The sequence below is a fragment of the Vigna unguiculata genome, chromosome 5, assembly GCF_037176805.1.
Source record: "Vigna unguiculata cultivar grain cowpea cultivar isolate G323 ecotype 2 chromosome 5, ASM3717680v1, whole genome shotgun sequence".
Lineage (NCBI taxonomy): Eukaryota > Viridiplantae > Streptophyta > Magnoliopsida > Fabales > Fabaceae > Vigna > Vigna unguiculata.
In genome coordinates, this window is record NC_140796.1 from 53,607,927 (window position 1) to 53,622,374 (window position 14,448).

A 14,448-nucleotide genomic window follows, 5' to 3' on the forward strand; every position below is an offset into this window, starting at 1 on the left:
TGTAATTGAACTGTTGAAGGGATGCAAGTTAGGGAAAACTTGTGGAATTATGCATAATTAAACGTATAGTCACAGCCAACCGTCACGTCTGTTCTATCCAAAACACAAATTTTTGCTTGAAGCTCAAGTTTCTTAAACCAAAATCACAAATTTTCGGCCAGACTGAGACCAACTTCAAACACTGGTCGAGTATTTCGTATATTCTCGTTACACATATACGAGGAATGCTTCAAAGATTCTCATCAAAGTTCGCATGTTAAACATTAAACATTCTTTTTCTATCAGATACAATCATAAAAAGCGAGTAACATTACAAGTTAATGTTATCCAATCAACTAAATAGACCATTTTGTATTGTACATGCGGATTAAGATATATGCTACAGTTAAGAACTTTCAAATAAAATTACGAAATTTAACTCCATCAAACTGTAATTCTAAATAATGATGCTTTCTTGTAAATTTTCCTAATTATTAATTATATATATATATATATATATATATATATATATATATATATATATATATTCTAGCATATAAGTAATATATAATGATAAAAATAGGTAATAAAGTACCATTACTCATCAAAATTTAATGGAACAATTATTTCAAATAATAATGGATTTCCATTTTGGTTATCTCTTCTAATGAACCAAGTCACATGCAATATGCTTTGCACTAAGATCATGTGATTCAGTTTTTTAATGCACATGTGTTTTTTAGATTTTTCAAGTGGTCCTATCTCTGTGTCTCTCTCTATATACTTTAGAAAGAGATTTGAAAAAAACAAAAAACTTAAAAAAAGTCTTACCTTAAGACCTTTTTATCAAATTTTTTTTTCAAATATTAAAATTATGTTTTCTAATCTTTCTTATACTAAAATATCTATATAATTCATAAAAAGAGTTTAAATTAACATGAACATAACGGGATCAATTGCTCAAACTTTTATTATTGTTGTGAAAAAAAAATTATTTATTATATAAAACTTTATAATCAGTAACTAACTCTTGCAATTAATATAAAGGAACAAAATAGTCCCAGGAAGACTAACATTAGTAATTTTAAAAATTTATTATTAAGAATCATAATATAATGGTAATTAAGATTTATTTCTTTAGGAAATTAAGGGAATGGGATTCAAATCTCATCAAACAAAAAATAGTTTGATTTTGCAAGACTGGTAATTTTGTTGTTGTTTTGTAGCCGTGTTATTATGTAGCCATGCATAACTACAATCTTAGTTTGTTATAAAGATTGCGTCCTATTAATTTTATTTTAAATATTACGTAGTCAATTTATTAAAAGTATTTATTGTTTGATTCTCATTAAAGTTGAAGTATCTATCTATTAATCATTATGGTTGTTTCTTTGCCATTGAATTGTTAATCACATGTTTCACTATTTTAATTATAAAAGATATACAAAATTTTTGTCCTATAGTTCTTTGTAATTTTTTCTCATATGAATAATTATAAAAAATTATTATTTAACTCCTAAAAATGTTAGCCAGCCACATATAATAATATAATATTATGAATTCAAATGTGAGTTTAAGTTTCACAATAACTAAAAATAAGAAAAAGAAGAAAGTAAAATATTATATAAAGATAAAGACCCAAAAAATCATTGTCTTAAGGTTTTGAATTGAGAGTAGTGTCAATGTCTTATGTGATTTGATTCAAGTTTTATTGGTGTTTGTTCTTCCCGTTAATACCCTCTTTAAAAACCTGACAGATAGAGACACATATAACTATATGAATATACAGAAAAAAAAAAGGAAAAAAAAGGAAAAACACGAAGCACAAATCCTTAAAGTTTGAATAACATGATGTCTGTTTCTTTAAGCATTGAACAGGCAAGTCTGAAAAGTTATGTTAGGGTTGTTCATCATTGTGCTACCATATTCGTCATGTGCTTCATTATTAGGGAATTAGTTTCAGAAATAAAGCAAGCTTCCATGGCCACAGAAGCATAAGAACTTGTGCCATGAATGATTGTTAGTTTGAATCTGTTAATGGAAGAGGAGTGCAAGAAACATAGGTGAATATGACTTTAGGTTATGATTTTCTTCAAAATAATTAATAAGTTATTAGAAAAAACCAAACTTATATAAAAGATGAAGAACCTATTTTCATTTCCAAAATTTTAAACCTATTCTGACATCTGTCTTTAGTTGTTACCGATCATGCAAAGATCCAATTGCGAAATTATACTATATATTCATACCCCTAAACCACGATGTCAATATTTTATTAGATAATATATTCACTCCATTTACACGTTCATCGGATATGAAAAAATATAATATTCGTCATCCTTTTTCTATTTTAGTTTTTATCTAAATGGCCGGCATGAAGTGATTTTGAGGAAGTAAATATATTGATTATATCATTAAATACTCGTGTCAAACTGATAGTATCGAATATCTAATTAGTATAATGGGTTAACCTTATAAGATTATGGTTATAGACATTGGGAGATTGTGATTTTATATGGTTATATGACATTGGTATTATATATATATATATATATATATATATATATATAAAACATTTGACATCATTTTAACTCGAAGGTAATGATGTTATGAGTTTTTTTTCTTACATAATATTTAACTTTGTCTATTTTATTATTTTATTTGATGTGAGACTTTTGACTCGTACTTAGATTATTCCTAACAATATATATCAGTTTTATCTTTAATGAAAAAGACTTTAATACAACTATTTTATGTTTTAAAATTGTAACGTATTTTAGGTTTTTCAAGCTTTGACTAATTTAGATAATTTGGACCGATCAAACTGGTAAAAGGTTTATGAGTTAGTATCTGGACAGCGAAGCAAAGGAGGAAAAAGGTTAGATGATGGATGAATGATGAAGAATTGATCATTGAAGCAAAAGAAAAAAAAAAGTTGTGTTTGACGAACTCTCTTCCTTTTCTGGAAGAAAAAGGAAAGATATGTTTGAGAACGTTCTTCTCGAGGGACCATTTGGACACGTGGCCTTTGGTAATTGGTTACTTTGCCGTCCCTCCAACGTTGGTTAGTTCAATGTAATGTGGTCTGGTCTCTCATCCACACAACCCATATGTCCCTTCTTTTAGTGTCCAATGCTTTAAGTTAGTTGCACATTAAATTATATACATAAACCTCATTCCCAGTTTACAATAGTATACTGACTTCATTCGTAAATAGAGCGGTTAATCTGGGCAATGTCTCATGGTCAGTCTTCATAGGAGATTCTTAAATTAAGGGTAAAAAAAAGTTCTGATCCGGATTGACGATCGGGACTGATGATCCAGACATTTTTTACGATCCAGACATTTCTGACGATTCAGACATTTCAATTCGATCATAATGAGAATCGATCATTTTTAGTATTTTGGAAAAGCGTCTTCAGTAGCGGACCGAGTCCAAGTCTCTTAAGAGGGGGCGCCAAAGAAGATAAGAGCACCGTTGTGTCCGGATCCTGACGCATCACGAAACATTGTCGGCGAGTCGGGTTGTTTGGGAATACAATTTCAATCGGACGGTAAATTCCATCAAAAACTAAATACTGGTGTGAGACCGATAAAGAACAAATACCGCGAAAAAAAAATGCGACTAGAAAAATCTATTCAATTCGATCCGGCGAATTTTTGTGAAGTTTTTGACCTTTCTTAACTTCTTTAATGGAAGATTTTTTTTTTCTTGTGAACTTTTTAAACTCAAATCTACGTGAAAGAACACTAAATCGAGCTGGACCAAATTAACAATTTTATTCATAAAGTCAGAAATTTTAATACATTATTTGAATTAATAGTGCAATAAAAAGGAAAATCGGAAAATGAATAAAGATGATAGAAATAGATGAGTAAATGTTTGAATGTTAGTGGTCTTGTCCAGTGTTTAAAAAAAGAATTTGTTTAATTAGAGTGAATTGTTAAACTTAAAATAGAACCTGTATTTAATATTATAAATAAATAAAGTGTGTAATAACCAATCATTCCTGTACCTAATATCTCTCTATCGGAATATATATTTAATCTATGGGTAGCATCGTTCCCTTTCTACTTCATAAAAAATAACATAAATATATTATAAGTTACATATTCACGGAATAGGATTAGGTCGAGTGAAAAAAAAGTTATTCTTTTATGATAAAAGTCAAATAACTAGATGCATAGACACGTTTCATTAGATAGCAATAGCAATATAAATATGAATATATAATGCTTATCCAACTATTTCATGTCGTAATTTTATTTGTTAACATCTATATATTACAATTCTATCACAACCCACAATATATATCACTTTCAATAAGGTTTTAATTAGAAAGTTGTTACCAAAAACAATTGTAATACCATTACTTAAATAAAATTCATACACAAAACTAGTAATGAATACAAGTTTGTAAAACTAAAAGTTATTCAATAAGAATAATATAACGAACATATAATTATTCATCCAAAAATATTAAAAATAAACTTTTATACTATTCTCTTTTACTTTCAGGTCCTAACTCATATATTTATATATAAAGTATAATTGCAACATGTTTTACATAAATAAAAAATAAAAAGACAAGCAATCGAGAATCTACACAATAATTTCAGTTCATAAATCAAGTCATGACATATTTCAATAAATAGATTTAAACTTAAAAAAAAATCAAGGATCTACGTAAAAAAAAAAAAAACTATACTAAAAAATTGTATTGATATATTTTGAAAGTTGTGTATGAAGTATGTTTTGTGAAAGACTAACATTTAACTTATATCAAGTCTTTCCATTACCCATCTAAGTTTTGATAGGTCAAGATAAGTTTAAAACATTCGTCCTATATACTTTTGTATGTTTTATATGAATAATTTTTTTTAATTTCTCACCATCCAAAATTATAATCTATATATTTTAAAAACTCAAAGAAGGTAAGATATATTTGTTAATATATATCATATATTCATCATTTATAAGCATTTATTTTAAATGAAGATCAGTTTATCTGACATCAATCAATCCATAATATCACTTAATTTCATAAATAACCAAGTTAAATAATAAAATTAACACTTGAAAATGTCATTTGAATGACCCAATCTTATTTGTTTTTTTTAATGATGAATCTTCAGAAAAATATATATTTGGGATTCAAAATGAATATAAATTTTTTAAGGTGTCAAATATATAAAAAGTATATTAATTTTTTTAAAAAATATATTAATTATATTAATTTATATGTGTAGTCCTTACTTTTAATATTTATATTTAAAAAAAAAAGTTTTAGTACTTCATCCCAAACTAAAACTATGTGATTTTAAAATGGGTCGTTAAATTTAATTATTAATTATTTAATCGTTGATTTAAACTGTATACTTTTAAATATATACACTCAATATTTTTTTAAAACTAGATCCCATTAAAACTCACAAAATATTTATTGTGTGCGAATAATTTTTACTTATAATGAGAATATAGTTGTTTTATAATCACTATCTTAAAGTCAGACTTAACATTTAATTAATTGTGAGTGTAATAGTTTTACACCAAAAGTAACAAAAAAATATAGTTTTTTTCTTTCTATTGCTTCCCGTGATAAATAGTTAAATAGAATTTGAGTTTCTTACAAAATTTTTGCATAAAATCTAATGCACATAAAATCTAATGCACAAATGATCAGGCTTTATTTATGTTACTTCGTTTATTTATTATTATCATTATTTAACTTGTTTACCAACTAACAAATTACCACTAATGAATTGGTGTTTTTTGAACTTAAACAATTTTGTACTAAATATGTGTTGGAAACAGTGAAATTATAAGGGAAAAGTCTCGTATTAGATATAATAAATAAAGTTAAAAAGTTTATAATATTATTATTTTGAGATTTTTAATGTAAAAATAATATCAAATGTCTTATATCCATAAAATTAATGTCATATAATTATATAAAATTACAATTTTTCAATGACTATAATTATAATTCATGTATGGAAAAATAAATATAACCCATAATATCACTTCTCTTAAACATAATCATAGAATTAACTCTGTATGAACCAATATCTTACTGAAAATAACCTCAATTCAACACTTTCAGTTGAAAAAGAATATGCATTCATTAGTTATATAGATGACCTAGTTAATTATCTTTGCTTCCATTATTATAGAAAAAATTTTGCGAATGTGGAAATTACTAATAAAAAAAAAATATAATAGTTCCTTTTGTTGAGTTCAATCTAGGTTTATCCAGATTATATATACCTATGAGTTCAAAATAGAGACCATAAAGACGAAAAAGCAAACACTATTCAATCCACAACACGACAAATTTGTAAAAAAATGATTTAAAAAATTGTGTTTTAGATTGTTACCGATTGAAAAGTGAAACTAAGAAACAAATTTGGTTAATTTTGAAATGCATTTGTAATGAGAAGGTGCCCCAGAAATGAAGACAAACCCTGAGGCACGTTACAATTAAAATAATGCATTAATTTATAAGAATAATAGTAATAATAAAAAATAAAAATTTTATTTTATTGGCGTCTTTATTAATAATGTAAGAGTGTTTATCTTTGCTTTGTTCGTGAAAACCCAAGGAAGGAAGGAAAGAAAGAAAGAAGTGTTTCATTTCAGCAACGATGACCAACTACGGCACAATCCCAACTTCCTCTTCACCTTCCACCAACCTCGAGTTCATCTCACGCGCCAAGCAGCGGGTCAAGGAAGGGCTTGCCACGCGCCGACCATGGAAGGTCATGTTCGACTTCCACTCCTTCGCCCTTCCGGCAGGTTTCTCCGACGCCGTGAGGCGCGTGCGGGAGAACGTCGGCTACTTCCAGATGAACTACGCCATCGTGGTGCTCATCGTGCTCTTCCTCAGTCTCCTCTGGCATCCAATATCGCTGATCGTGTTCGTGGTGCTCGTGGCGGCGTGGCTCTTCCTTTACTTCCTCCGCGACGAGCCGCTCGTCGTCTTCGGCCGGATGATCAGCGACCGCGTCGTGCTCATCGTCATGGCGGTGCTGACCATCGCCCTCCTCCTCCTCACCGGCGCTGTCCCTAACATCCTGTTGGCGCTCCTCATCGGAGCCGTCTTGGTGGTGGCGCACGCCGCCTTCAGAAGAACCGATGATCTGTTCTACGACGAAGAAGAGGCCACTGCCCGCTTCGTTCCTCCTCCTCATCCCGGTGCTCCTCTTTCTTGATCCCCAATCTTCTCCTTCCGCTTCGTGTTTTTCTCTTCTCTGAATTTTTTTATTTGGTCAATTCAGTAAATAATTTTAGGTTCTGTTCAGCTTCTTCCTTCTCTTTCAGTTTTATGCTTTTTTTTTTTTGTTGCCCTTTTTGAATGGGAGGTTTGGAATTTGTGAAGCTAAAGATGTTGGGTGCTATGGATGAACTGAACTGAATGAAATTCATTGCTTACGTTTAATTTAGTTGAATTATAAATTTTATCCTTTTTTTTTCTGTGATATCTCATTCTTGCTTCTGTGAGAAGAGGGTTAGTTCGTTACTTGAAATTGAGACATATAACTAATTGACATGTCGGCAAGAGGAACAATCACAAAGTTCCCATTTTTATTTTTTTTTGTGCATTTGGGTTACCCAGTTGACAAGTTGGAATCAGTAATCAATGGCAATAATTTCAGACTTTCTGTGATTACAATTTATTAACTAAAGTTTTGGGGCATAATCAGTGATTACATTTGTCTTTAGAATTTTCTTTATTTTAAATGCGCGATTCAGCTGGTGAGTATGATTTTAGTACTTTCATCAGTCTTAATATAGTAATTGATCTTTTACTGAACATTTTATATATTCAACGAAATAGATCGAAACCTTTTGAGTTAGCACGTGTGCCATGTGAGGAACGAACTTAACCAATGCCGGCATTCTATGTCATTTAAATCATGATCATGATATATAATAATATGAAAAATGATACGTTGACGATTAATAATATTTTCTTATAATTTGAGTTGTTATCTTTTTAATTAATTTAAAATTATAAATTGAAGATTATTTTAAAGATGACATTTTGATTATTAAATAAAATTATTAAAATTTAGTTGTTAAAAATTTATTTTATATAATAATAATGATACCTACATTATTTTTGGTACGCGAATAGAATATGATTTTCCTTATTCTGTTGTATAACTTAATTTATAGTGTATAATATTTTTCACTGAAAGATTTTTTTTATAAAAGTAATGGGAGAGAATAATTTACTTTTCTCTTACTCTTATACCTCCATTCCATTAAAAGCATTATCGTTATTTTTGTTATCACCGTTTTCTTACATAGTTATCGCCACTTTTATTATAGGTGTCACTATTGTTATTGTTACAGCTGTCACTATTTTGGTTTACCAATTATGCATACATCATTGACAATGATGGTAATTTCTATTATAATAATCGTTATCATTTATTACTTATATTTTATGATATTATTATTATTATTATTATTACAAAAACCATTATTTTCCCTTTTTTTTATATCATTAAATTTTATCGTATTAAATATTATTTATATCGTTTACAAAAGAAAATTAGAACTTTGTTCAAAATTAAAAGCAGCTTACTTAATCTACAATTTATCGTAAGATATGTATATTTTGACCTATGTACATTACATAACAAACATGTAACTAAAATTTATAATTTATAGTATATTTTAAATATACAGTAAAAATTGCTCTCATATTAAATCAAATAGACGGTCGAGAGATTTTATGTTGCAATTGACAAAGATATCCGCTTGATATAATTTCAGATTTTAATAATCACAAGTTGAAAATACCACATTGGATAGAAAAGACAAAGTTAAACACTATATAAGAATAAAGGCCCATAACAACATTGCCTTAAGGTTTTGGTGTAAAAGTGGTGTCTAAGGTCTTATATGTGTAAGACTAATGTTATATAACCATATAGAACCACAATCTCTCAATGACCATAACTATGCCATGACCATGACTATAAACCATATATGAAAAAATATAACCTATCAGTGGTATCAGAGCCGATGGTTCGGAGTGACTGACCGCATAACCACCACCATAAACAAAAAGGGGTCACCGATGTGACTGACCGCATAACCATAACCAAAGGGGTCAAAAAGGGGTCATCGATGTGACTGACCGCATAACCATAACCAAAGGGGTCACTCATACCTGAAGGGAAATATACCATATGAAAAAGAAAAAAAAATAAGGGACTCACCCTTGAGGGGAGATGTTGGGAATAGTCCAAGTGTGAGTCAAAGTCCCACATTGGATAGAAAAGACAAAGTTAAACACTATATAAGAATAAAGGCCCATAACAACATTGCCTTAAGGTTTTGGTGTAAAAGTGGTGTCTAAGGTCTTATATGTGTAAGACTAATGTTATATAACCATATAGAACCACAATCTCTCAATGACCATAACTATGCCATGACCATGACTATAAACCATATATGAAAAAATATAACCTATCAATCCGCTTGATATAATTTCAGATTTTAATAATCACAAGTTGAAAATACCTAAATAAATGGAGACCCTTGTTTTTCAAGCTGAAGGTTCTTCTACCAAAGGAATAGACAAGGATAAAACATTGTTCACCTTCATACTCAGGAATGAAGCTTTCCCATTAATACCAAGTAAATAATTTTCCCGTCGTAAAGAAAGAAAATATATTTCTTGAAAGGAAACTAAATAGTAACTTAACATGTTTATATTTGAAAATGAAAACTCTTTGTACCAATCAGCAACTTAGATCTAAGTGGCTCCGTTGAAATTGGATCTAGAACAAGCCTTAAATCAGTTTACGTTTGTGTCGGTAGCCTTTATTATGATGAGAAAGGTAGGAAAGTCTTGATTCTAAAAAAGGTCGCCTTTATTTGGTTTGAACCAAAAGTTAGATATTCACAAAAGCATCATAACCACCTATCTTTTTCTCAACAGTTTTCTTGTCCCGAGCATCACACGATGCGTTAGAAAGATATGCACTGAAAATATCACTGCAAAATATTTTAGCAGCCCATTCCCATAGTTTCTGAAGAAATAAGCATTATGATATGATGCTGCGGACAAATTTAATGATGAAATAAATTCAGGTTGGCAATTTTGACCTCAAATCCAAGCACCAACACTTGTAATCCGATCTTGACATGGCATAGAGTTGATCTGGAGTGAGGTTGTCAAGTTCCTTGGATCTCCAGCAATCAGGCATGCCAACAATCCTGTTACTCGGAGTCGATGTTCCATGGTCTTCTTCTTCCTCTGGATGAATTTGAGCTCGAATTCTTTTGTATAGTCTCATCACAGAAATACAATCTTCATACGGGTCATGAGTGCCGGATTGGATATCATAACTGTAAAGCAAAAACAATAGAAAATTATTGTCATCAGTTAACTATCGTAATTTTAAGATTAAACAGGTAAGTATTTAAATTTGGACTTTCAAATAAAAATTCAAAACAAAATTCATTTGACTAAAATGGAGCTGAATTGATTTTTAGTTGGTTTTGAAATACTTTTATCTGCCTTTAAAAATAAGGTTTTGCTTTATGATGGCTTTTAGTATAAAGAAATGAAGAACAAGCTATTCAGTATCTCGCATCCCTCCTCAACCATCCATGTAAACTGTCATCACTAGAACTATCACCCACCACCTCCTAATTGCCACCAGTTTACCACTGTCGTCACAATTTCCCTCGTTAGCACCGTCAGACCACCACCACCACCACTGTTGTCTCATTGATTCAGGATAGGATGTTTGGATTTAAAATTTGGTACCGAAATGTGAAGAGTAAAAACCACAAAAAAATAAAACCTTATAACTAAACTTGTTTTAGTTTATAACATTTTATATTTGACAATCAACATGAATACGTCCTTCAAAATTAGTTTAGTCGTACTCAACATAAAAAAATGTTGATCACCAATTTCATTTTGTTTTAGTATAGAAAGAAGTATCATTCATAGAATCTACAATGATCCTGGGCAAATTGAAATGATAGCCATTGAACAATTGTAATTTGACTTTTAAAATACAAGGAAAACTATAAGCTGGAAGAAGAAGTTTCAAACAGAAAAAGATTTGAGTTAAGAATTAACTTGCCCAAGATATGTTCGGGTGAGATACTTGAGCGAATGGCTGACCAAGTTTGTCTTCATCAACGGACGGTACTTTGCAGTGTCTCTTCAATGCAACATAAAAGCATAGGCAAAAGATGAGTGCAATAATTACAAAGATCTGCTCTCGAACAACAAACAGTACATTCAAGGAGATATTTCCATCAATCTGGGCATGATCCAATATAATAATGAAAAAAGGTTCTGAATAGATAGATCTTTTAAGTCTGGAAACATGTTTAGCATAATACCTTATATAAGATGATAATAAAAAGGAGAAAAACAGAAGAAATTCAGGGATTTCTAACAATTGTTTAGTTCATCATCATGATAAATCCTTAAAGTGGAAAAATTAGTGCAAGAGTGTGGTCAAGAATAATTCTGCCGAGCAAGATTTAGCACAATTTAAGTTACTCAAGAAGAATCTACCTTAGCATATGATCAGGATAATTCATGTTCAAGCAATCTAAATCGTGTGCTAAGTCATGCCCCACAAGAAGCTTGGCCCTTCCACCATTTAGTCGAACTTTGCCAATGGATTCTCCATTGTATAGTATTTTCAATACCTTTTCTCGAACTTCATAAAGGGGCATCGCATTTCTGAGATGTTCTTCTGTCAACCCAGTTATATCATATCTGAAAATATGGAAATAAAATCAACCCCTACACTCTTTTCCCTTTCTCAATTTTCATTGAGAATAATGCGATTTTGGGAATAGAAATGAATAAAGAAATATGAAGGATAGAAATAAAGATAAATGTAGTTGAAAAATATGTTGTTTGTTTGGGTTGATAAAAATAAGAGAAGTGGAGAAATTTGCCTCATTTGTTTAGATGATTGAAACAGAGAATGAAAAGTAAATAAATTATATGAAATATCCTTGTACTAATTTAATCCAAAAAATATATATTTATCTCTATTATTCTCAACATTAAATTATTTATTATTTATTATTTATATTTTTTTGTCATAAAAACGTTAGTTAACTTTTCAAGAAAGTCCGAAAAAAAAAATGAAAAATAGACATGATCTCTCCCCCCTATTTCATGCCAATTTGAGAGAAGGGTCCCATACGAAAGACTTCCTCGTCCCTATTTCTGCTCCCAAAAAAATAGTGAAACATTGATATTTCTATCCTATCTCCCTCCTTTACATTTCCTTCTCCCTATCAAACCTAAAAAACGTAATTTGTAAAAGAAAAGAAAACAAAGAAGCAAATTAAAAGTACCTGTAATTAGTAACAGTCATTAAAGGTCTTACATATGTATGAAAGATTAAGTTCTCATCTTCATCAACCAAACATACTCTTGCACAAAGTTCCAGAGAACCATCACTTCCACCACCAACCATTTCACAGTCCATTGCAACTGTTCCTCCAGTGCCCCTGCCAGCATGGTTTTCATCAGAAGAATCTTGACAGTCAAATTGGGAATCTATGTAGGTCAGATCTTTAGTTCCCTGCAACAGTTCCAGACATAACATAAACTTCCTAATCTCAATCCCAATAGATAACAAATTATACAAGAAACCTATTCATTTTATAAATGCTCAAGGTTGTCAATTATCAACTTACAAGACGAGTAGGAGCAGACAAGCGACATGTTTGTCTGTGAGCAATGAGAGACCCGGGACTATCAAATAGTACCAAGCAAAGTTGACAGCCCCGTTGAGAGAAAGTCTTTGAACAAACTCCTTTTGGCAAAGGACCTAAATCATAGTTAAAAAAGGAACAAGAAAATATAAACAATGAGCATAAAACATGGAAGCAATAAACAGTGTCGACAGCACAGATTGAATGCACAAATGACTTACCAGTAAGATGTTCCCTCAGAGACTCAAAAGATTTGCAGTGTTTTTGACAGACTCCACACGCAGGCTGATGGACGGAATGGTTCGAGGTTTTCATGTGCTCAATTAGATGCTCTTTCTTCTTGAATTGTTTATAGCATGCCGAACATTTGTGTCTGTAGGAAGAAACCAGCTATTCTTCAAACAAACTAGCAAAAGAACAGTTATACCAGAGGAATAAAAAAAACTTAGTGCACTGGTTCAATATATATTATTCTACTCAGAAGCACGGAACATTTCCTCAATCACTATATTGCAGATACTAATTAGTCACTGTAAATAGAAAACTCAGGCAATTATATATATCAGATACACATTAGAGTCCCCACAAACCGATTAAAAACTAACCAGAATATTCGTTCACACAAGAGAATCTTCTAAAAAACAACAGAGAACAAAATGCAGTAATAACTAATTTAAAAACACAATAAATTTGGATTTGATTTTAAAATCCTTCTAAATTCTTTCATTACAAGGTTCGACTTTCTGATCAACGCAATACGGTAATCAACCATGATGGAACAAACAAAAACAAAAGAAAGATTAAAAGTGAAGCGCAGCAGTTTGACCTTGGAGTAGGGTTTTGACTTGAGTCCGCTTCGGCGTCCATATCAAATGGTAAATCAAAACGCATGCACAGCTAGGTTTGGTGTGACGCAGATACGATGAAACGACTTGTATTTTGCCTGTTAGCGAGAGGAGTCGATAGAAGAATCACAACATTTTGTCGTACATAGGTACACGAAAATTTCGATGGTGTAAACGGCTACTCCAAAACCCTAACACCACCAAAGAAGAAGCTGCAACCACTGCTTTGAGTCAAGACGCACCGTGCTACTGGGTAGGCAGCAAGTGGAGCAGTCACCCCAAACCAAATATCACAAATCAAATCCTGATTTGGTATACTTTTAATTTAACATTCAATTAAACTAATATTTCAGTCTCAATCCAATTTTATTACTACAAAATTAAACACTTTTTACAAAAAAAAAAGGTTAGATATACTGTATATTTTTTATTTATACTATTATATAACTTTTTCTTTTTTATGTCTAAATTCATTTTTTTCATTTTTATCCTTTAAAACTTAACTTTTTAAATTAAAATAATTATTTATCAATTTTACCTTTTAATGATTATTTTTTATTTAACTATTTTTCTAAATTTAACCATTTTATTAAATCAAAGTAATTATGTACAGTAAAAATATAAAAATTATTTATTTTTATTTTTATAATTATAATGATAATAATTCCATTATCTATTGCTATTAAAAAAATAGATAGAGATTGACATAACCCATATATTTTCACCCGTGATTAAAATCACTTCTGACTTTTCCTAATATTATAGTTAAGAATTCGAAACAAATTTTAATTCTTATTAAATTTGCATACAATAGTTGATGCATTAGAATTACTTCAAATTCTTCTGAGATTGAAGGAATTATATTTGTATGGATAATTATGATTGATTGAATCTGCTCTC

The 14,448-nt window shown here is 30.2% G+C and overlaps 2 protein-coding genes across 3 annotated transcripts; one reads left to right on the plus strand and one right to left on the minus strand.

Moving 5' to 3' along the window:
- Positions 1-6,542: 6,542 nt before the first annotated feature.
- On the plus strand, positions 6,543-7,418 carry LOC114183649 (PRA1 family protein F3-like). The gene has a single exon (XM_028070731.2). It carries the CDS (start codon positions 6,625-6,627, stop codon positions 7,189-7,191), a length of 567 nt encoding a protein of 188 aa, XP_027926532.1. The 5' UTR covers positions 6,543-6,624; the 3' UTR covers positions 7,192-7,418.
- Positions 7,419-9,852: 2,434 nt separating this feature from the next.
- LOC114183921 (RNA exonuclease 4-like) lies at positions 9,853-13,857 on the minus strand. Of its 2 annotated transcripts, none has more exons than XM_028071106.2 (7): positions 13,530-13,857; positions 12,925-13,076; positions 12,686-12,819; positions 12,341-12,570; positions 11,541-11,747; positions 11,098-11,178; positions 9,853-10,348 (listed from the first exon to the last, which is right to left on the minus strand). In XM_028071106.2, the coding sequence occupies exons 1-7, from the start codon at positions 13,592-13,594 to the stop codon at positions 10,087-10,089; spliced, it is 1,131 nt and encodes a 376-aa protein (XP_027926907.1). In that variant the 5' UTR covers positions 13,595-13,857; the 3' UTR covers positions 9,853-10,086. The 2 variants fall into 2 exon arrangements, with proteins under 2 accessions (XP_027926907.1, XP_085529393.1); XM_085673267.1 differs by having other exon boundaries at positions 12,925-13,109.
- Positions 13,858-14,448: the final 591 nt, after the last annotated feature.

Excerpts from the sequence above, each read along its gene's own strand:
- LOC114183649 (XM_028070731.2), top strand. The coding sequence starts at position 6,625 with ATGACCAACTACGGCACAATCCCAACTTCCTCTTCACCTTCCACCAAC.
- LOC114183921 (XM_028071106.2), bottom strand. The coding sequence starts at position 13,594 with ATGCGTTTTGATTTACCATTTGATATGGACGCCGAAGCGGACTCAAGT. Across the intron at positions 12,820-12,924 it reads TCTGAGGGAACATCTTACTG|GTCCTTTGCCAAAAGGAGTT; the intron begins GTAAGTCATTTG and ends ACTATGATTTAG. Across the intron at positions 12,571-12,685 it reads TGTCTGCTCCTACTCGTCTT|GGAACTAAAGATCTGACCTA; the intron begins GTAAGTTGATAA and ends GAACTGTTGCAG.